Raw genomic sequence first — 21,123 nt, forward strand, 5'->3', positions numbered from 1 at the left:
TTATCCAATAAAAAAATCTTATATATCTGTATAAAAATGTGCATTATGTGTTTCACAATTATCTGTAAAAAAAAAAGTGTTTCACAATTAAAAGAAAGGTAGAGGCCCATAAAACAAAGGTATGGGAAAAAAATGAATGATCACATTATGCCTTAAAAAATTCCTTTTTATTGAATATTATAAATACTTTGAACATGCATAACATTTTTGGAATGCGGGAAAGAAATATAGTCAAAAAATCATTTTTTTTAATTTTTATGTAATTAATGAGAAACAAACTGATGATCTTTTTAACTATTTTAACTGTAAACATAAATATTAATATAAAACAATTACTCATGTTATACTATGATATATATTACTACTATCTGTCTCTCTTTATGATAAATAAATATAATAAAATATATTATTATGATTTTCTCTGAATAAATTATATTTTCTTTAGAAATTTAGAAAAAATGTTGTATAAATTAAAAACAGTAATATGACAATAATTGTATAATCATTTATATATTAATAATTAAATATTTAGATTTTATTAAAATATAAAAACTGACTCTATAATCATTATATAGTCAAAAGTCAAAACTGTAGAATCATTAAAATATGTTATTAATTAAGTATTTAAAAAATAATATTCAAATATTCCTACCATTAAAAACTATGAAAATATGATTAAAACATAAAAATATTTATAAATAACTTAAAGCAGTAATTACTTATGTTGCCAATAATTGTATAATCATTTCTATATTGTTAATTAAATATTTAAATTTTATGAAAATATAAAAATTGACTCTATAATCACTTATATAGTAAAAAGTCAAAACTGTAGAATTATTCAAATATGTTATTAATTTAAAAATAAATATAAAAATATTCCTACCATTAAAAACTATGAAAATATGATTAAAACATAACAATATTTATAAATAATTAAAATAGTAATTACTTATGTTGCATTAATATAGATTTTTGATTAAATAATTAAAATGAATTATCTTAACAACAATTTTGTCAAAATGATTGAAGAGAAGAAACATTGTTGGGCGCCAGCTATGGATTACGTTGCAGCTTATCCTGGAGCATATATACATGATACATGCATGCATAAGTAACCATCACCATCAATGAATCTTACAAAATTGTATTTCATACGTCTTCCCTTCCGTGGTGCCTTGGCCACTCCTGTTGCTGTTACATTCTTACTCATTCTCATAGATAACCAAGCGGTAACCCTAACGTTCTCTCCTTCTTTTGTCACATCTTTAGTCTCTACCTTCTACACACTTCTAGTTTTGTTTTGGTAGACCATGTGAACCATGTGTCTGTGATCAACTGGACCCTCTTTCAAGGATAAAATAAAATAAAAATGTTTAATTATTTATTTTATTTTTTTAATTTTCAAATTTATTTTTTTAGTTCTTAGTAGATTTTTTTAATCCCTAAAATTTAATAAATGAATTTTTTAATTCGTCTATTTCATATTTTAATTCCTAAAAGATATTTGTCGTTAAGTTTTATTAACTCAATTAATTAAAAAATTTTAACGTTAAAAACTTTTGAGAATTAAAATATAAAATTTATAAATTAAAAAATTTATTTATTAATTATAGAAACTAAAAATAAATAAATTTATAAACTATAAATACTAAAGAAATAATTAAACCAAATAAAAATAATGCAGCATCAAATATTATGCTTCACGGGGCTTTATAGCATAATGAGAAAAGGTTTGGTTGATTGTTTGGGTAATATAAATATCCTAGCGTAAAAGTCATCAATTCTAAACAAACCAATCATTGATGAAAATTTTCTTCACATTTTTTATTCTTCATGTTTCAAAATAGCATAGCAAAAACTATTTTAGCTATTAATAATTTCTTTATAAAATATTAAAATTTAATTTTAAAAAATTGCGGTTAATGTTAAGTATATAAATAGAAATGAAAAGAACGATTTTTTTTTGTTAGAAAAATGAAAAGAATGATTTGAGATGGTTGATATAATTTTTTTAGTCTCTGAATATATGAAATATATACATATTAAAAGAGAGAAGGATTTTAATTTCTATTAAGTGTTTATTCCCCTCGTCTTCACGGGGCTGATAAAAAAAGTCTAATTGAAATTTGAAAGAGTAGAAAAATGAAAAAAAAAAAGTTATGTATTTTAATTTCTAGCATAGAAGGAGATAATTGTCTCAATTCCATTTTTACTGTCAGATCAGATGACTCAGATATTGTATAGTTTTTGTGATATTTTTTTTTGTGGCTGGGCCTTGAGCCACACTATTTTATCACTGTACCGTATCATATCATGTCTTTCTCATCTTATTCATCATCCCAAGTAACAAATGGTTTGACAAACAAACAACACAAATCATTGCTACTTGCTCTCTTCTTGTTTACCCTTGCTTCACTTTATGATTAAAGGTTACAAGACACCAAGATTTGTTTGAGTATTTTTTAATGGTTAAGGAAGCTAGCTAGCTTATACTGCATCTGCATTAATAATGGGTTATTATTTTCAAATATTAAGTTTCTCTTTCATTTTTACTTTTCTTTTTTGTTTTTATTTGTTTTCACTCATATACTTCTGTATGTTTAACTTTTGAATCTTAAAATATTTTAATCTTTTTTCTTTAAATCTCAACAAAAATTGGTGGTTTAGAATTTTAATGTGTGTGTGCTCGCGGTCAAACTTCAGGGGACCAGCAAGCATCAACAAAAGTAGGAAAGACGTGTTGTTTATTTTAATTCTGATTAGCTTAACCAGAAACAAAACTAAATTATTACCATTTGCAATTATTAATTACATCGGTTCCCTTCCAATTAATCATCTAAAATCCGCGTGTCTTTGTCATCTCGCTGGCATTATTACCACGCCATATTTTGTTTTTTCCTATTCAGTGTTTATTCCCATCGTCTTCTTCCCATTAAATCCGATAGAATGAAGTAGCATCTCGTTCATATATATAAGATTATGGCCATTGGTCAATATATGCTTATACATGTTAGTCGAATTTTATCACTGGTACTTTTTATTTCTTTGGTTTTATCTGTTCTATAGTTATGTTTCTTTTGTCTACATGATATATATAATCATTGTATTCATATAGTTCTGTCTCAATAGTTATCATATACTATTAAATATAATAAGTGGTTTTGTTCTTCTTCACTTCCACGTTCCATGAAATGAATATGCTCTTCTTATAGTACTAGGATGGATCTGCAGTTTGTGTTGTTCAAGATCTGTGTGGTTTATTTCATTGTTGTTTGCTTAAGATATATTTATTTACTTTACTAAAGTAAAATTTCTCTTTGTGCGTAGGATTAATAATTAGCACATAGTTTTTTGGAAGAGTTGTGAAAATGGGACTTGTGGAGCTTTTTGGAGTGGCATCTATGCCCGTGATCAAAGTACTAATAATCACTGCAGTTGGCTTGCTTCTTGCACTGGATAACGTAAATTTGTTGGGAAAAGATGCAAGGATACAAGTGAATCATGTAACTCCATTAACACTTAATGACGTCTTTTTTCCTCTTTTTCCTTATTTTTTCATTTGTTTGTTATATATCTTATTGACAACAGTGTTTCATCTATATGACAGCTTGTGCATTATGTGTTCAATCCTGCACTGGTGGGTGGCAATTTGGCGGACACGATTACTTTTGAGAATGTTGTTTTATTGTGAGTATTGATTTTTTTCTGAATTTTGGTCATAATATGTGGATTTGCTTTCTTCCTTTGAATTATGGTTTCTAACATTTTTTTGTTGTGATTTAGGTGGTTCATGCCCGTCAATATCCTCCTTACGTTTATAATAGGTTCTGCCTTAGGATGGATCCTTATCAAATTAACAAGGGCTCCCAAACACTTGGAAGGGCTAATATTGGGTGTCTGTTCTGCAGGTAGAATTTTCTCTTCAAAATTAATGAATCCTGGAAGGCAAACATGTTATCTGTGTTATGTTTTCACTGTTTATATCCCCTGAATTTTATTGTTGAATTTTTAATATCAAAGACTGTATAGACCTTCTTGGCTACATGGGTTACTGGCAATGAAAAGTTTATCTGAGCAATCTTAAGGAACAAAACTCATGGACACTTCTCTTGGTGTCTACATCAAGAAAGAGACGGAAATAAAGGAGATATAAGTGAGTGATATGATCGGTGATGTGATTTATATAATTGGTGATGAATATGATAGAAGAAAGAGAGAGAAAAATTGAGAGTGTCAATTAGCTGTTTTGACTGTTTAAGTGTTCATAAATCAGCATCCCAAGAAAAAAGATCTTTGGACACCTCTACTGGAGTCTACACCAAGAAAGAGATGAGAGATATGATTGGTAATGTGATGTAATTGAAGAGAGATAGAGGGAAATTAGGAGTATCAATCAGGTTTTAGACTGTTTAGGTGTTTATAAATTAACACTCCTTAAGGAAAAAAAAAGCATGGACACCAAGAGAGAAATAGGAAGAGAGGAGATACAATGATTTATGATGTAATGTGATAGAAGAGAGACATGGAGAGAAATTGAAATTGGGAGTGTCAATTAGGCATTTGGATTGTTTAGGTGTTCATAAATCAGCACTCCAATCTTGTATGGTCTGTACATTTACTAATTTTGCTAACAAACAAATAATTGGAAGTCCTAATATTCTCCAGTTCCTGAATGAAATGAAGGCCTTTAGTTAACTGTAGACATGAAAGTTGCACAAAAACTTCTTGCATCTTGTTGTCCTGTTGCTGCATGCCATAATGTTTGAAATGTTTCATATTTTATCTAAAGCTCAAGCTGTAGCATCGGTTCTTGCCGGATACATCTTGCAGTTAAGCTTATTTTCAGACTTACATGAACAGGAAATTTAGGAAACTTGCCTATAATCATTATCCCGGCTATATGTAAAGACAAAGGTAGTCCTTTTGGAGACTCCAATGTCTGCTATCAATATGGAATGGCTTATGCTTCACTTTCTATGGCGGTTTGTAACTTCATCAGCTACTTTCATATTAATTCTTAACTTACAATAATGGGTATAAATGTGAAGTTTTCCAACCAAAAACTATAAATAATGGAAACGTTTTTCTTTTTTGCTATATTTGTTTCCCTTTTGTTTTCTGAAGTGGTATCCATTGGTAAATTGTAGGTTGGAGCTGTTTATATATGGACTTATGTCTACAACATAATGAGAGTTTCCGCAAGTGTAGTCCCAAAAGATGATTATAGAACTAGCTCCTTCAGACTGGAGGCTTCAGGAGAGTTCCTAGAATTCATACCAGAGGAAGAATCCTCAGAACCTGAAAATCCACCAAAGGACAACATGGATGATTACACTCTTCTGCTTTCTTCAATTGAATCTGAGGAGAATGTGAAGGTTGCTACCAATAACCCTTTCAAAAGATATTTTATACTAATCATAGGGAAATCATGATCTTAGAAATTAGTATGGTTTTATATACTAGCATTGTATATTAGAAAATTCAAATACAAAAGACCAACTTTTTTATAATGCTCATCTCAGAAATCTCATTTTACTAGGTTCCAATTCCTATATCACAATCTATACTTATAAAGAGAGTAAACAATAAAGCGAGACACCCAAGTTCTTGCTTCCTAACTTTTCCTTTTCTCTTTAGCCAGTGTGTGTGACAATTGACATAAAATGAATTCAAATTGAATGTAGTAACACACAAAATTATAAATTGAGTCCCTATTCCTCAATGAGTTGTCTACAAATTGCAAAATCCTTATAAGTATCACCTAGCATATTTACATTGATTAATCCTAAATTTATCTGTTTTTGTAGAACTCATGATTCTAAAATTCATCTGAGCTTCTATCTCATGCAGGAGAATTACCTATCTAATGTTCAATAAATTAAATTTCATACGCTGATGCATCTGAGTTTCGGGTGTTTTATTGCAGTTACCAATCTCAGCTAAAATCAAACAACAATTTGGAAACCTTTTAGTCAACTCCAATTTCAGAGCCATATTTTCACCAGCAACTCTTGGAGCGGTATGATACAATGAACTGAACGTATGTTAGTGAAATATACTGCCATGCAGATTAGTAACATAAAATGCACCATGATAACTTTTTAAGTATAAGGCCATTTATTGATTAAAGTGGCCGCAATAGTTTCTTATGTTATTTTAAAAATATTCACCCATCAGATGAACTTTTATTTTTGGTAATGCATGCATGCAGATTGTTGGCTTTATTGTAGGAGTGGTTCCCCAGATACGTAAATTGATGATTGGCGGCGATGCTTCACTTCATGTGATTCAAGACTCTGTTACCATGGTTGGGTATGCATCGATTCCAAAACTTTCTTTTTACTCCCTCCGTCCCATTATATTTTAATCTTCAAAAAAGAAAAAAGTATCATATATTTTGATATTGCATGCAAGAATTACATCATATATTCAATATATGTAATATTACAAATTAAAACATCTCAAAAGATCATAAACAATATCTAAGACAAGAAATAGTTAACTTCAAGAATCACAAAAGATGGGAATGAAAGAGTACAATTAATAGGAAGAGCTAGAAGCAGTGGGGAGATCTTAATAATAACACTAATAATCTGATATTTTACGCATTAAAAGTCATTGTTACCATCCCATATGATTATATAAAAATTTTAAAGAAAAAAAAATACTACATTCACCTAGTTTTATAAATTTAAATACACCAATCAATAAAAAGTGTATATTTTAGAAAATACTACATACGACTGATTTCTTGTTTTTCATTGCTGACCACTGAATTCACCTTTGAACTTTTAATTTCCTGAGAGATTGTATTTCCTTACAGTATCTTATTATTTGCATGCAGTGAAGCCGCCGTTCCAATTATAACCCTTATAATGGGAGCAAACCTCCTTAAAGGCAATAACTAATTCTTATATAGCCATGCTTTTTTTTTTTTTTTTTTAAACTCCTCTTTGGCACCTTATGAATAATTTCTTTCTTGGATTAATGGACTACAGGCTTGAAGGGAGCAAATACTTCTATTTGGACAGTTATAGGAATTATAGTAGTTCGATATATTTTCCTGCCAATTTTGGGTATTCTAGTTATTAAAGGAGCAACACAATTGGGTTTGGTGCAACCAGATCCCTTGTATCAGTTTGTGCTTCTCCTTCAATATGCACTTCCACCTGCAATGGCTATAGGTATAATAATATCAAAGCTCTGAGATCTACTTTTATAATTGTTCAAGTGGGCACAGAGGTAGAATTGCAACACACGCACACGCAATACATCTTTTAATTTTCTCACTACATGATAATCATAGTTAAGAATTTTTTTTAAGCAGAAAATGTTAGTTTGTTAGAACGTTAATTTTTTATAAAAGAAATATTAATAAAATTCTTTTGAATACTATTTATTGTTTACTGAAATTTATTGAAAATTATAAAAATGGATGAATCTCACTTCTTATTTAATATTAATGAATTTTATTTGCAGTTTTATAATTTTTAATAAATTATAATAATGAATGGCAGAAAGTGAATTAAAAGGGGTGTGTCAGAATATACATGTTCTTCATATCTATATGTATGTATCATTTCATGCATGGATTGCTGATAGTTTAGTTTACATATAACGTAGACTTTGGGGAGCGAATAATTTCTTCTGTATCTACTGTTTTTCATGCACCTTAATAATAAAGTTATTTGATATATATAACTGCATATTCAAACTTCCCTCTGTCAGGCACCATCGCGCAGTTGTTTGGAGCTGGTGAAGGTGAATGTTCTGTTATCATGCTATGGACATATGTTTTGGCCTCAGTTGCAGTCACTTTTTGGACAACCTACTTCATGTGGCTTGTGGCTTAATTTTGTATCCATTGCTATGGTTATTATTTATTTATTTATTTTTAGTTTTTGCCTTATAAGTTATCTCTTTTCAGCCAGGAGTATAGGAACTGCATACACTATCTTTGGTTTTATACAAGCTTCCTCAAAAGGATGAATTATAGAATATATGTGGTTTGGTAAACATTAATTACTTTTTCTGTGGATGATATAAACGTACGGTTCCATGTGTATGAATAGAAGATGCTTTGCAACTTCACCATTAGTTTATTTAAACAAATCAAATTAAATCTTGAGCTTATAACTTGATTAAAAATTTTGAAACTTAATTTTCACTCATTAGTTTATTTATCTTGATTTATTTTATTGAAATTCTCTTTAAATAAAACTTTGTTTGCTAATTTGCTATTTAACATAAATTAAAATAATAATAAATTATATTTCTTAAGATGATTTAATTAAATTGAAGATAAAATCTTTGATGATAAAATGTTGATCTTTGAAGAAAATTTATAGTTATCTATTGAAAATATGACTCTTGAAATTCATATTATATATGTAAGTGTATTTATATAAGATGATAATAAAAAAATGATTTTAAAGACGCTCTCATTGAAAAATGGCGAGTAAAAATCATTGCATTCTAATTTATATGTAAAGAAGATTAAATTTCAATATCTTTTAAAAGAAAATTTCTATAATTAAAGTTAATATTATATCATAATATAAATTATTTATCATAAATCTAAAAATCTAATTTTAATGTTAAAATTATTTATTTATTTATTAAAAATTATAATTTAAATATAAGTTATAAATTTAAATAGATTTTTATTATAAATTTCAATTATATAAAATAAGTATTTATCCAATACATTACAGGGTAATCCATGGAAGATATTGTATTTTCCATTTTCTTTTTCTGAATTGCCTTGCCTAGGCAAGAAACATGATATTATATTTGCCTAAGCACCAAAAGTTTTTTATTTGTGTTTTTTTAATTAAAGTATATGTAAATTTTTTAAGATAATTAAATAGTATTTAAAACAGATAAAATCTAAAAATACAAATCTAATTTATTATAAATAAAAAGTATATTTTACAAATGATTGAATACAGATGATTAAGATTGAATCGCAGTATTATTCAAATTCGATCTCAAATAATTCTTGACATTGCATAATAGTTAAACTCATCTCTCGTACCTAAAAACGCAAAATTAATTGCTTTGAGGAACCCAAACCAGTCGGAAGAAATGTTGCTTATCCGAGCACTTGCATGTTAACTTCTTCAAATCTCTCTCTTCACCTTTTGAATTGTAACATTGAACACAATAAATTTCGTTTCTCATTGTCTTTCAGTCCCTCAACGAAAACCCAACTTTGCTTCCACCCACTACTAAGCACTCTCCAACACAATCTTGCTTGCTTTTCTCTTTTTCACTTTCATTCATCTTCAACAACATCTACTTCCTTTCCTTTCCAAGATCCCGGTTTGTCCTTTTTCCTTTTCCATTTTTTTAATTTTCAAATCGTTAATTTCCCCTCTCAATAATTTGTCTCCGGCATGCTCATGTCGATTTCACTCGGGCACTCTTCTTTGCGCTACTCTAATCAGGCATTCATCTCCATTTGTGATGATTTCATAGAGATCAAACTGTATCGTTCATGCACATAAAAGATGATGAAGGATTGTATTTTTTTTTTGTTTATCGTTTCAGTTGTGTTTAATCATGAGTCCTTTGACCCCTTTTGTATTATGCACCTTTACTCTCTATTTCTTCAACAAAGATAGTGGCTTGATGCTATTTTGATTATTGGGTTTTCTGGAAAATGGAGTTTGAGCCTTTGAGTCTAAGCGACGAGGTTATTGAATTTGATATGATTGGTTTGGGGGATGATGCTGCCATTGACACGGAGCACCCTGTCGAGGATGATGAGGACCTTGTTAATATTGATAATAGTCCTGCTACTGCTTTTACTGTTCTAGCTGCTGGTTTGGGACCTCACATTGCTGGAGGGGACACTAATCTTGAACCTTGTCAAGGTATGGAATTTGAATCCGAAGAGGCTGCAAAGGCCTTTTATAACTCCTATGCTCGCCGTGTTGGCTTTAGTACGCGGGTGAGCATGTCACGACGCTCCAGGCGTGATGGTTCTATAATTCAGAGGTCTTTTGTGTGTGCCAAGGAAGGTTTTCGTGTGGAGAGGGAGAAGCATTTGGTTGATGGCAGAGTCAAGCGGCCTCGTGCTGAAACCCGTGTTGGTTGCAAGGCCATGTTGGTTGTGAAAATCCAAGATTCTGGTAGATGGGTTGTTTCTTCTTTTCTCAAGGAACATAACCATGAATTGGTTCCGCCTGACAAGGTGCATTGCCTTCGTTCGCACCGCCATGTTTCAGGTCCAGCTAAGTCGTTGATTGATACTTTACAGGGTGCCGGAATAGGCCCTAGTGGAATAATGTCTGCACTAATAAAAGAATATGGAGCTATTAGCAATATCGGTTTCACTGAGCGTGACTGTAGGAATTATATGAGAAGCAGTAGGCAAAGGACCCTTGGAGGTGACACTCAAATCCTTTTGGATTACTTGAAGAGCAAACAAGCAGAGAATCCTTCATTTTTCTATGCTGTACAACTACAAGGTGATGAAGATCATTGCATGAGTAATATCTTCTGGGTTGATTCCAAGGCCAGGACTAACTACACTTACTTTGGTGACACTGTCACCTTTGACACAGCATATAGGTCAAACCGCTATAGATTGCCTTTCGCACCTTTCACTGGTGTAAATCATCATGGACAGCCTGTACTATTTGGTTGTGCTCTCCTGATAAATGAATCTGAGGCCTCTTTTGTTTGGCTGTTCAAAACCTGGCTTGAAGCAATGACAGGCCAACCTCCAGTTTCAATTACTACTGATCATGATAGGGTGATTCGTGCAGCCATCAACAATGTCTTTCCTGGTACCCGTCACCGATTTTGTAAGTGGCACGTTTTTAAAGAGTGCCAAGAGATGTTATCACATGTGCTTTCTGAACATCTTAATTTTGAAGCTGACCTCCACAAATGTGTTAATCTGACGGAGTCCATTGAGGAGTTTGAGTCTTGTTGGTCCTCCCTAATTGATAGGTATGATCTCAAAGAACACGAATGGCTAAAAGCAATTTATGGTGATAGGCGGCAGTGGGTACCAGTGTACTTGAGGGACACATTTTTTGCTGAAATGTCAATAACACAGCGAAGTGATAGCATAAACTCTTATTTCGATGGATATATCAATGCATCAACAACACTTCAGCTTTTTGTCAAGCAGTATGAGAAAGCTCTGGAGAGCCGTTATGAAAAAGAAGTCAAAGCTGATTATGACACAATTAACACTACTCCAGTTCTGAAGACTCCATCACCTCTAGAGAAACAGGCAGCTGAAGTTTACACAAGAAGATTGTTTATCAAATTTCAAGAAGAGTTGGTTGAGACATTAACATTCTTGGCAAACAAAGTAGATGAGAAAGAAATAATTACTGTGTATAGAGTAGCCAAATATGGGGAAATGCACAGGGCCTACTTTGTCAGATTTAACTCTTTTGAGATGAAAGCTACTTGTACCTGCCAGATGTTTGAGTTTTCTGGTCTAGTTTGTAGACATATATTGACTGTCTTTAGGGTTATAAATCTTCTTACTTTACCATCTCATTATATTTTAAAAAGATGGAGCAGGATAGCTAAAAGTGGGGCCATATTGGATGAACGTACTACTAATTTGTCAACTCGTGCCCAAGAATCCCTAACTATCCGATACAATAACCTTCGTCACAAGGCCCTTAAGTATGCTGATGAGGGAATAAACTCTCCAAAAGTTTATGATGTGGCATTGAGTGCACTTCTGGAAGCTGCGAGTAAAGTGGCACTTGCAACAAAAAATGGTGGAAGGCAGACTATTTTAAATGGAACATGTGAAGAAGACCTTCATCAGAGCAATGAAGCAACTACAAGTTGCAGCGATTCTCCTATTGGTTCACAACAATCTTCATACAAGGTCTGTTGTTTTTGGTAATTTATGATAGCATATTTTCCTGCAGGAACATTTATATACTTTTGTTGTTCATAAAGTTTCCAATGTTCTAATTGTATTTTTAGATAGTGCTAATTTTATATTGTTATTTTCTTTTCAAGTTTAAAGGAAAATAGTTTATGAGAATTGGACCATAACTCTTACCATTTTATTTAAAAGGAAGAAAAAAAATCCCACCTTCCTTCTTCCTTGAGAAGTTGCAAAGATGGTTTCTTAAAGGTAGTTCGTGAATCAGTAAATTTGATATGATAAAATGGTGTAATACTATCATCAACTCTCTCAAATAGTGTGATATGATTTTCACTTTTAAGATATTTTATGTTATGAGATGAGAATAGATATTTTTAAATTTTCTATTCTACTAATCATAGTGATGTTCCAAATCTTTTATGGAGAACATTGTTGGTTGTGATTTTTTTTAAAAAAAATGATAAGCAGTTTAATTGTTAACTGCATTTTGATCTAGGCTTCCACTCTATATTTTTAAATTTTGGAGAATTTCTATCTCAAAACTATCCTTAAGTAAATTGGAGAACAAACCTATTATGTGATTGACTTCAAAAGCCCTCAAGTTGTTTCTTGCATTCAATAGTCTCTATGATCTTGTTCCTGAATTTCATTGTTTGCACATTTGCTATATCTTGTGCTACTTTCTGCTAGTTAGAATTGCTAAAGCTATTCAGCCAATTTATTGTTCAATGAAAAATGCTAGCGACACTTGCTCTGACACTTTCTTCCTTACACTCTCTCTTTGTCCACCTCTGCCACCATTAGTGTATCATGTAGATAAGTCTATATTGTTGATAAAAGTTCTGAAAAATTAGAAAAGTGTAAAAACTGTCAAGAAAATCTTGGTCCCTTATCACAGTGAATCTTATTTAATTTGCTATGTGATATTTAGAGGCATTACACATGTATTTGGATCTTTGAAAAAAAAGCTTTTGTTCCCTTTGTTTGTAGGAGGATTCCTGATTCTCCTTTATAAAATTATTCTCATATCAAATTTGAGTTTAGGCTAGGGGTGGGAACCTCGCACTTTGGGATTATTCTAACTAAATGGAACCAACAGAATTGCTTTAATTCATGCAGTGAAACCATTTATGAACTGTTTATTTAGCTTCTGTTATCCCTATCCCAACTTATTTTCTTTCGTTCTGTTTCTAAAGAACAATACAATTTTGTTGTAGGATGACCAAGATAGAACAATTGAGAAGTTGACACGGCAACTTGACCGAGCTCGAAGGAAGTGTGAAGTCTATAGGTCCAACTTGCTGTCGGTTTTAAAAGATATTGAAGAGCAGAAGCTACAATTATCAGTTAAAGTCCAAAATATTAAGTTAGAAATGAAAGATTGAATTGTGATGGCCATTAATGGAGTTGATGCATGTATTTCTTTCATGTAGGTTGAACCTCTTGCGAAGCATTTTAGTAGGGTGCCTGTGTAGTGAAGTTAAGAAGCTGCTAAGAGGGAATTTCTAACCAGTTTTTTTTCTCTCATTTTTTTGGATAGCAATGTCTAACCAGTTTTAGTGAGGGATGGGTTCACTGGTTTTCAAATCTTCAGACTCGAGACCCAATCTGATGGTAATCGGTTTGTGTTTTTCAGTTCAAATTAAGTAACCAACCCATTACCAACAAGGTCCAATATTAATATTTAGTAGATAGTTAGATTCTTTAAACATGCTAGGGTTTGATTTATGACTATGTATAAAGAAATTAGTTTTTGTTAAAAAGAAAGTTTACTTTAGTAATCTCTACACTCAAAGAAATTAGTTTTTGACTATGGATTGAAGAACATTCTTGTTTGAAAATTCACTGTCAGAAAAAACAAAAATTCTTGTTTGAAAATCGAAAGAAAATCAACTTGTTTGAAAAATCAGTACTACTTTATTGCTATTTTTATTTCTAATTAATTGAAGTTTATTAATGATATCCACTTATTTTTTCATGAAAATAATTTTTTAACCAATAAATAATAAGGTACACTAATTGGTTAAAAAATTATCTTTTAAAAAATAATCACCTCTTTAATCATTTAATTTAATGCCAAAAATAATCTTGAAATAAAATTAAAATTTATGATAATTTAATCAATCTTATCACTTTTATTGATGTTAATAAATTAGATAATAATTTTTTTATATATAAGACGAAAGATAATATTATTCTACTAAACATTCATTAGATCACATTATTTTTTTTTCTATATTTTAATACTGAATCCTATAAAAAAAGTTACGTGTGTATGTGCACGTGCCCGCGCCTTGATCACCACTACTTAGTAGAAAGATTTGCTTGTTGTATTCTTATTATTCTGCTAGCTGTGGCAAAGGTTCCCAGACTGTCAAATACTTGACAACATCCAGCATATAAAGGCTAGGCATAAACGTGTCCATGAACTGAAATAGATAACCTAACGAAAGATAGCCACTGCCTTATTTCTCATTATTATTCTATTTCATTCCCAAGATGATAGTTGGTCATATTTCATTCACCAACCCCAATCCCCATCCCCAAAAGGAATAAAATAAATAAATAAATAGAACAAACCAATGAAAATATGGTAGAATATTACGGCCTTGTCAAACAATTCTTAACTCAAGGTTTGGATAGCCTCTCGAAGAGATCTTGAAGTGCTTCCACAAACTGACTATGTATCTTGGCAACCTAAAAGAAGGTTTAAATAATGAAAGAGGTTAGAAATTCAGGCAGCTGAACCCCAACATCTGCAGATATCTAGAAAAAATTCATCATATTATGCTAATCTCAAGACATCATTTTATGTATTGGTAATCAAGTCTTCAATTATTAAAGTATACAAACAGGCATTTCATGGATTGAACGGACACTTTTAAATTTTAAGTATTAGAGATATATAAAAAAATGAAAATTAAAAAAACATCCAAGAGAAAGTTAGTTAGATGGATAAAAGCTAGTTTTACTGATTAAAATATAAAATTCAAACATTTAAAATTTTTAGTTTTTTAAAAATACAAAAAAAAATAGCTTAGTTAATAAAAGATTATTTAACTAGTGATTTGCAAATTCTCGTTATGCCTAATGTTAAATTGTCAACTGAATAAATTTATTCATTGATTAAATAAAACAAGGAAAATAAAGTCTTATTTGAATGAGTAATTAACCGACAAGAAAATAATATTGGTTGTGTTTGATATATAAACCCAGAAACCTTGTAACACAAAATGAGGGTTGTTATCCTACTCTCAAGGAAGATTATAGTTTGTCATATAGGGGTGATTACATGTTACTCAAACACTTCGGCCAAAGATAAGACAAGATAACGATCAAACCAGATGTAAGTTTCTTGTGTAATTACTCCAAATTCTCTCCACTGTCATATTAGCAACAAGAAAACAAGTAATAAAAGTTTATGAGGCATTTTAACTTAGGAGAGGTTCTAAATTACTGGATCCTTGTGAATCCTATTTAACATAAAGGCTGTCCAATAGCACATACCTCCTCGGTGGTTGGTTCTGGTTTTTTGTCAAGCTCAATTGGTCTACCCACAACCACATGCATAGGATGTCTGAACGGTAATGGAGACCTGAAAAGGATATAAGAAAATGTATTTAAAAAAAATAAAAAAGATACTCCCTCCATTGGATGACTGTAGTTTTAGCCTTTGAAAAAAATCTAAATTAACTGATGTTCTCTCACTTTTCGATGAGATATTCAAACATATATTCTAATTTTGCCCTCTAATAAATACTATTGTCTTGAAAGACTTAATAATACATTTATTGAAAGTAAGAAAGAGAATAAGGATATTTTAGTAAAATTATCTCCTAATAAATACTAATTCTCTTGGAATACTTGCTTTCTTAATCTGCGTGAAAAAATCTTAAACATGAGTCATTTTGAGATGAGTGGTAGTGATTTCAGAGAACAGAAAATTTCATGCTCGCTAGTTTAGACTCTATAATTCTATACCAATAAAAGGGTATTCTCCTAGATCAATTACTCAATGCTGCATAAGTGCCTTCAATATAGAATAAATATTTCCCCACCCACACACAAAAAGCTTGCAAGTTATTAAAAAAGCTGATCGAAAAAAGGCATACATCCTACACAACATCATTTGAATCCACCTTTTCGAATCCCATTTAGCAAATATTTTGAGCTTATTCCCTACAAAAATTGAACTATTCACTTTACTACTGCTCCTATACATATTAGGTGCCAATTCCTTTTGTTGTTAACTTAAATATATAGGAAGCATATTAGTTGAGCATGAAATAAATTAATCTTGATCATGCAACCAAAATTAATGGTTAAGATTAAATTAAAGTGGAAAAATTTAGCCATCCTTCTATAGTTGTATAGCCAAAAATTAACTTCTCTCACGATCTCACCTCATACCCTTATTAGATAAGCCCTACACAACATTTTGAATATGGATGGCATGGTTTCACATTTTAAAATTGAATATTATTATATTGTTTGTTTCATCCTCTCCAATTTAATCATTTTTACAGCGTCAACTTCCAGCTCAAAATATTAGTTAGACTCATTCCTTTTTGAAGAAACCTTAGCAACTTTGCTAGTGAAAACAGCTGAAATGAGAAAAAGCTGCAGGTTGACAAAAGAAAGACGCACCAAAAAACATATTGGGGTGAACTTGATAAAAAACTTCGTACCCCATTGCCCAGAGGCTCTTCGCTATGCGAAGGTATGGGGGAGGGATGTTGTACGCAGCCGTACCCTTGCATATGCAAAGAGGCTGTTTCCGGATTCGAACCCATGACCAACAGGTCACCAAGGCACAACTTTACCGCTGCACCAGGGATAGCCCTTGCAAATTTCAGAAAGAACTTCCCACCTGGTTTCCACCACTTATAGACATTTGACTGCAAAAAATTTGACTGCAAAAAAGTAATACCAAAAAGGATAATTATCTTCAACTTGTAAAGTATGTGCAAAGAAAAGATCACAACAAATAAAGTATCTATAGTGGTGAGAAAACACCCATAGCCACAAGAAGAATCTACTGCTACATGTCCCCAAATGTCACTGCTACATTTTGAATATGGGTTGGTAATGGGCCTTTCCCAGACAACAAGAGGCGCAAAACCATTGGCACTTTTATTAGGCCCAGATGTATTACAAAGTTGTATAACTTTTTCCAATGTTTCATGATGAGGATGCCCAAGTTACATGCCAATTCACATATGAACTAAGTGCAGTGGGTGAATTAACATGTGTAGCAGGAATTACAGGAGCTAAACATAGGAGATACAGACAGTAAAGTATTCTGCCAAAAAGGTAGAGGATATTAAATTGAGGAATCATGCACACTAGCACTAGCACGATCATCTCTTGGAATGACAAGATTTGTGAACCTGTAGAGTTCATCATGTCCCATAGTGCCCTCCAGCAGCACTTTACAGGAGTCCTAGGATTTAAAAAAACAATGGAAGGGAAGAAATTCAATGGAATTATCATCTTGAGCAAATTTATTAACACTAACCAAGTTCTTAGTGATCATGTCAGGAACAAGGAGTAAATTGTTGAGGACCAAATAAGTGTGGAATGAACAGGGGAAGAAAAATACGAAGAATCAATTGATTTATGAACAGACCTAGTCCATTCAGACCATTCCCCATGACGACTTGATCATATCTGCAAAAGGGAGTGCTTTGAATTGGGTTGCATGGGTCAGATGTGACATGATGGGTGGTGCAAGAATCCAGAATCCAGATACCAAGTCTGAGCCTCGAAGCCAGTAAGTAAGGCCTGGAACGATTGTGGAGATGCAGCAGTTGATTGCATGTGACTTTGGTCAGCATTTCTACAATACTGGTGTGAAGGAACAGCTTCAAACTATGGAAAGGGGCATTGGGCATGGAATGTCCCACTCAATATAAGCTGGACTTCCAGTTTCACAATCTTCTTTTGTGTTAAAGTGGGATGAAATGAAAGGATTCACCATGACGCACCAAGGCCACAAATCACAGCTTCAACTTGCTATTTCCATTGAAGGAAATTGTTATAATCAAAGCTTGATTGAAATCGAAGAGGAAAACACCACAGGAATCACAGAGGAAGCCATCATGAATGAATCCATGAATAAAAAAAGGAGCTCTATGATACCATATTCGAAACTATCTTTTCTGATACCAGAGTATGAGAGGAAGAAATGCAGAGAGAGAGAGAAACAAATTACAAATGACTGTTGAATTGAAAACTGAAATCAGATTCCATCAGAAATAAATACCTGGCCAAAGCAGAAAACTGGAACCAAAGGTCGGCCTTTCACCATTGTTATGCGGACAAATCCTCTTCTTGCCTTAAGGAAAGCAATCTACAAAGTAAAGATTCACGTTGTGTTGTTACATCTATGAAATAAATATACATTGAATAGAGCAAAGTCATTCTTAAAAGACCCATTTTATGTATAGATCATTTCTACCTATATTTACAAACTATAAAAGAGAGGCTTAAATACATTTTTGGTCCTTGCAATTTAGCATTTTTTTTCATTTTCATCCCTGCAATTTTTTTTGTTTTAGTCCTTTCAAAATGTGTTTGTTTTATTTTTTGTCTTTTAAAGTGCTTGAGATAATGTTTTTTTCACTATTCAAAGCGTTATCTAAAGCACTTTAAGGATGAAAAACAAAATAAACACATTTTGTAAGGACTAAAATATTTTTTTCCAGGGACGAAAATGATAAAAGCGCTAAATTGCAGGGACCAAAAAATGTATTTAAGCCTAAAAAAATTCAGCATGACCCATAACCAAAGCTTCTTGAACAGTATCCATTTAGTAGAAGAAACATAATTGGAGGCTAGAAGACAAATTTATACATATACTTTGTGTATTCATATTTGTTCATTAGCCATAGCTTTTCTCACCAATTCAACAAGACTTTACTTATCACAACTCAAGGTGATTCATATGTCAGTGTGCAGGAAATACAATATTTCTGGTTATTGATCCTAAAACTCAGACCACAAATGAAGTAAATGAACTGCATTTCTCTTTCCTCCTTCAAGACTATATTGAAATTAGATGCAGAAGATAATAGGAAACAATAACTAATATACTATTGAAAAATTGAAACACACACAGTTCTTAGTTGAGCCCCATTGATACAATAGCTGGGAAAACTCTGCACCAAATGTTTTATTATTAAATTTGGCATCAATCACAATTCTATACGTAGAGGAAAATAATAATAAAAAATCATTTAGTCAAAAGAAAAAATATATCACATATGCATTGAGTAAGAGGAGTGAAAAGCAATACACCTCAGTGCCACGCTGCATGAGAAATGCTTCTTGCACTCCACCAGGTATTAAAATGCAACTATGACCAGATGCTAACAGGGAGATAAAAATTTTCTTTGTTGCCGGTGTAAGACCCAACCATGTCCATGTGTGTCTCAAAAACGGTGTGTAGAACACCTATCAATTAATGTGAAGAAAAACTTGAAATGAAATCCTCAATTACCATAATTCATCTTTACAGAGTCCCAAGTACAAGCTTTACCGTGCTGCTAGCAAGACTTTAACTTTTGGAAGAGGCATGAAACCTGTGTGTTCAGCCAGTGCAACAATGCCAATTGGCAAAACTGAATGTGGTTCATACCCAAAAACTGCATGTTGGGCAAACTGTTGTTACAATGAAAGAGCTACGACCAAGAAGATACAAGTAAACAGTATTCCAATGACTTATTAGGCTAAATTCTGCAGACAAATTAACTCCAAGACTCCATTCAAAATAGGAAACACAATTTATGTTTCCATTTCAAGAGAATATTCATCTTAGGCAGGGAAAGGGGAGCTCAAACAAACCATAAGCACGATTAGGATCAAAGGCTTTCATATCCTCTACGTGAAGTGTGATGGGAAAGTAATTGCAGGCGTGCTTGCATATGAACCTGAAAGGTACCAAAAATCCAAAAGAGAGATTTATGACACACAGTAGAAAAAGAAAATGCTCGAATCGTGGGCAGAAAGGTACAACTAACTACCTCGACAAATTTCGGCCGAATCTACTTTTTTGGTTGATAGGAAGCACCATAAAGACAAAGAGAAAACCGAAAACCCTGCCACGCAAAACGCCGAAACTCAATTAAATTGAACCGAGAAATGAAGAGCTCGAGAGAGGTGGAAAACGAACAAGATCGATTTGGAGAGAGGAAGGAAAAACACGGCGAAGAGGACCAGGGCGATGTTGAAGTGAATACAGCCACAGCGCCATTGCTAGAATCGCGCTGAACAAGTTGGACGAATCGACGAATTCTTCTCTCCTGCTGACCAATTTCTCCGCCTCGGCTCCGCCGTCACTCGCCGGTTCCGCCGCCATGCTCTGAACGCTGACTGAGTGTGTGATGGAACGGCGTCGTCTCAAGTAACAAATAGGAGCGTTATGCAAATTGTGGAAAGTGAGGGGGTGTAAAGCGTAAATTAGGCTTCGTCAAGGGTTTCGCTTAATCGAATAGGGAAAATTTGCAGAAAAGGGTGTAAAAGGTTCAGTTATGTTGGCGCCGTGATAGTGTTGATCGAGTGCGGTAGGGAGTAGGTTCCCCAAATGGCACTCGTTATAAATGTAAATAACACAGTTTTTTTTTTAATAGACGTAACAACAACCTGAAATATTCTTATAAATTTTGGTCATGTCTATCTTTTGTTTGATGAAATTAATTTTTAATATACACTTAAAATTCTTTACTCTTCTTTAATAATATATTCGGTGGAATTGAATTATATTTAGGTTTTTTTCCACAAACGATTCTTGTTGTCTAAAATCATCTATCTTAATTATATTTAGGTTTTTTTTAAATTGTTACAGAGATAATTAAAACTGGAGGTGAAAAATGGCTAAATTGTGATTTTTAACCACCATATATTATAAATCAAAGCTCGATCTAATGTGTGATTTGTCCACCATGATTGGGGCATACCTATGCGTGACTGCTTTCATGAATGAATTGAGTGTTTTATTGGATCTCAGACGAACATGTAACAATTATGCTTTTATTTTATTTTATTTATTTTTTGTGATTTTACATTGTCAATTCAGTTTTGTAGTGATTTAAAAGAATATGTACGTTAAATGACTTTAAGCATAAAAGATCGACCGTCATAATAGGACTAAAAGGAAAAGTTATTAAAACAAAAGAATAATTAAACTAACATAAACTATATAAAAATTATAAACAACTTTTACAAAAACTAAAAAAATACTCATT

General features: G+C 32.2%; 2 protein-coding genes and 1 pseudogene across 3 annotated transcripts; 2 read left to right on the forward strand and 1 right to left on the reverse strand.

Annotated features, from left to right (window-relative positions):
- The first annotated feature begins 2,856 nt into the window (after positions 1-2,856).
- LOC100791609 (uncharacterized) lies at positions 2,857-8,074 on the forward strand. Of its 2 annotated transcripts, none has more exons than XM_006590239.3 (11): positions 2,857-3,012; positions 3,331-3,506; positions 3,611-3,690; positions 3,787-3,911; positions 4,864-4,985; positions 5,151-5,378; positions 5,930-6,022; positions 6,215-6,315; positions 6,848-6,900; positions 7,002-7,187; positions 7,732-8,074. In XM_006590239.3, exons 2-11 carry the CDS (start codon positions 3,372-3,374, stop codon positions 7,854-7,856), a joined length of 1,248 nt encoding a protein of 415 aa, XP_006590302.1. In that variant the 5' UTR covers positions 2,857-3,012; positions 3,331-3,371; the 3' UTR covers positions 7,857-8,074.
- Positions 8,075-8,604: 530 nt separating this feature from the next.
- On the forward strand, positions 8,605-13,485 carry LOC100782414 (protein FAR1-RELATED SEQUENCE 5). The gene is made up of 2 exons (XM_003538868.5): positions 8,605-11,872; positions 13,096-13,485. Exons 1-2 carry the CDS (start codon positions 9,668-9,670, stop codon positions 13,261-13,263), a joined length of 2,373 nt encoding a protein of 790 aa, XP_003538916.1. The 5' UTR covers positions 8,605-9,667; the 3' UTR covers positions 13,264-13,485.
- An 865-nt stretch (positions 13,486-14,350) lies between these two features.
- On the reverse strand, positions 14,351-20,492 carry LOC100782952 (diacylglycerol O-acyltransferase 2D-like; annotated as a pseudogene).
- Positions 20,493-21,123: the final 631 nt, after the last annotated feature.

This window comes from Glycine max, chromosome 11 (assembly GCF_000004515.6).
Source record: "Glycine max cultivar Williams 82 chromosome 11, Glycine_max_v4.0, whole genome shotgun sequence".
Classification (NCBI taxonomy): domain Eukaryota; kingdom Viridiplantae; phylum Streptophyta; class Magnoliopsida; order Fabales; family Fabaceae; genus Glycine; species Glycine max.

Coding starts and splice junctions, on each gene's coding strand:
- LOC100791609 (XM_006590239.3), top strand. CDS start 3,372: ATGGGACTTGTGGAGCTTTTTGGAGTGGCATCTATGCCCGTGATCAAA. Junction 3,507..3,610: donor CAAGGATACAAGTGAATCAT/GTAACTCCATTA, acceptor TCTATATGACAG/CTTGTGCATTATGTGTTCAA. Junction 6,901..7,001: donor GGGAGCAAACCTCCTTAAAG/GCAATAACTAAT, acceptor AATGGACTACAG/GCTTGAAGGGAGCAAATACT.
- LOC100782414 (XM_003538868.5), top strand. CDS start 9,668: ATGGAGTTTGAGCCTTTGAGTCTAAGCGACGAGGTTATTGAATTTGAT. Junction 11,873..13,095: donor CACAACAATCTTCATACAAG/GTCTGTTGTTTT, acceptor ATTTTGTTGTAG/GATGACCAAGATAGAACAAT.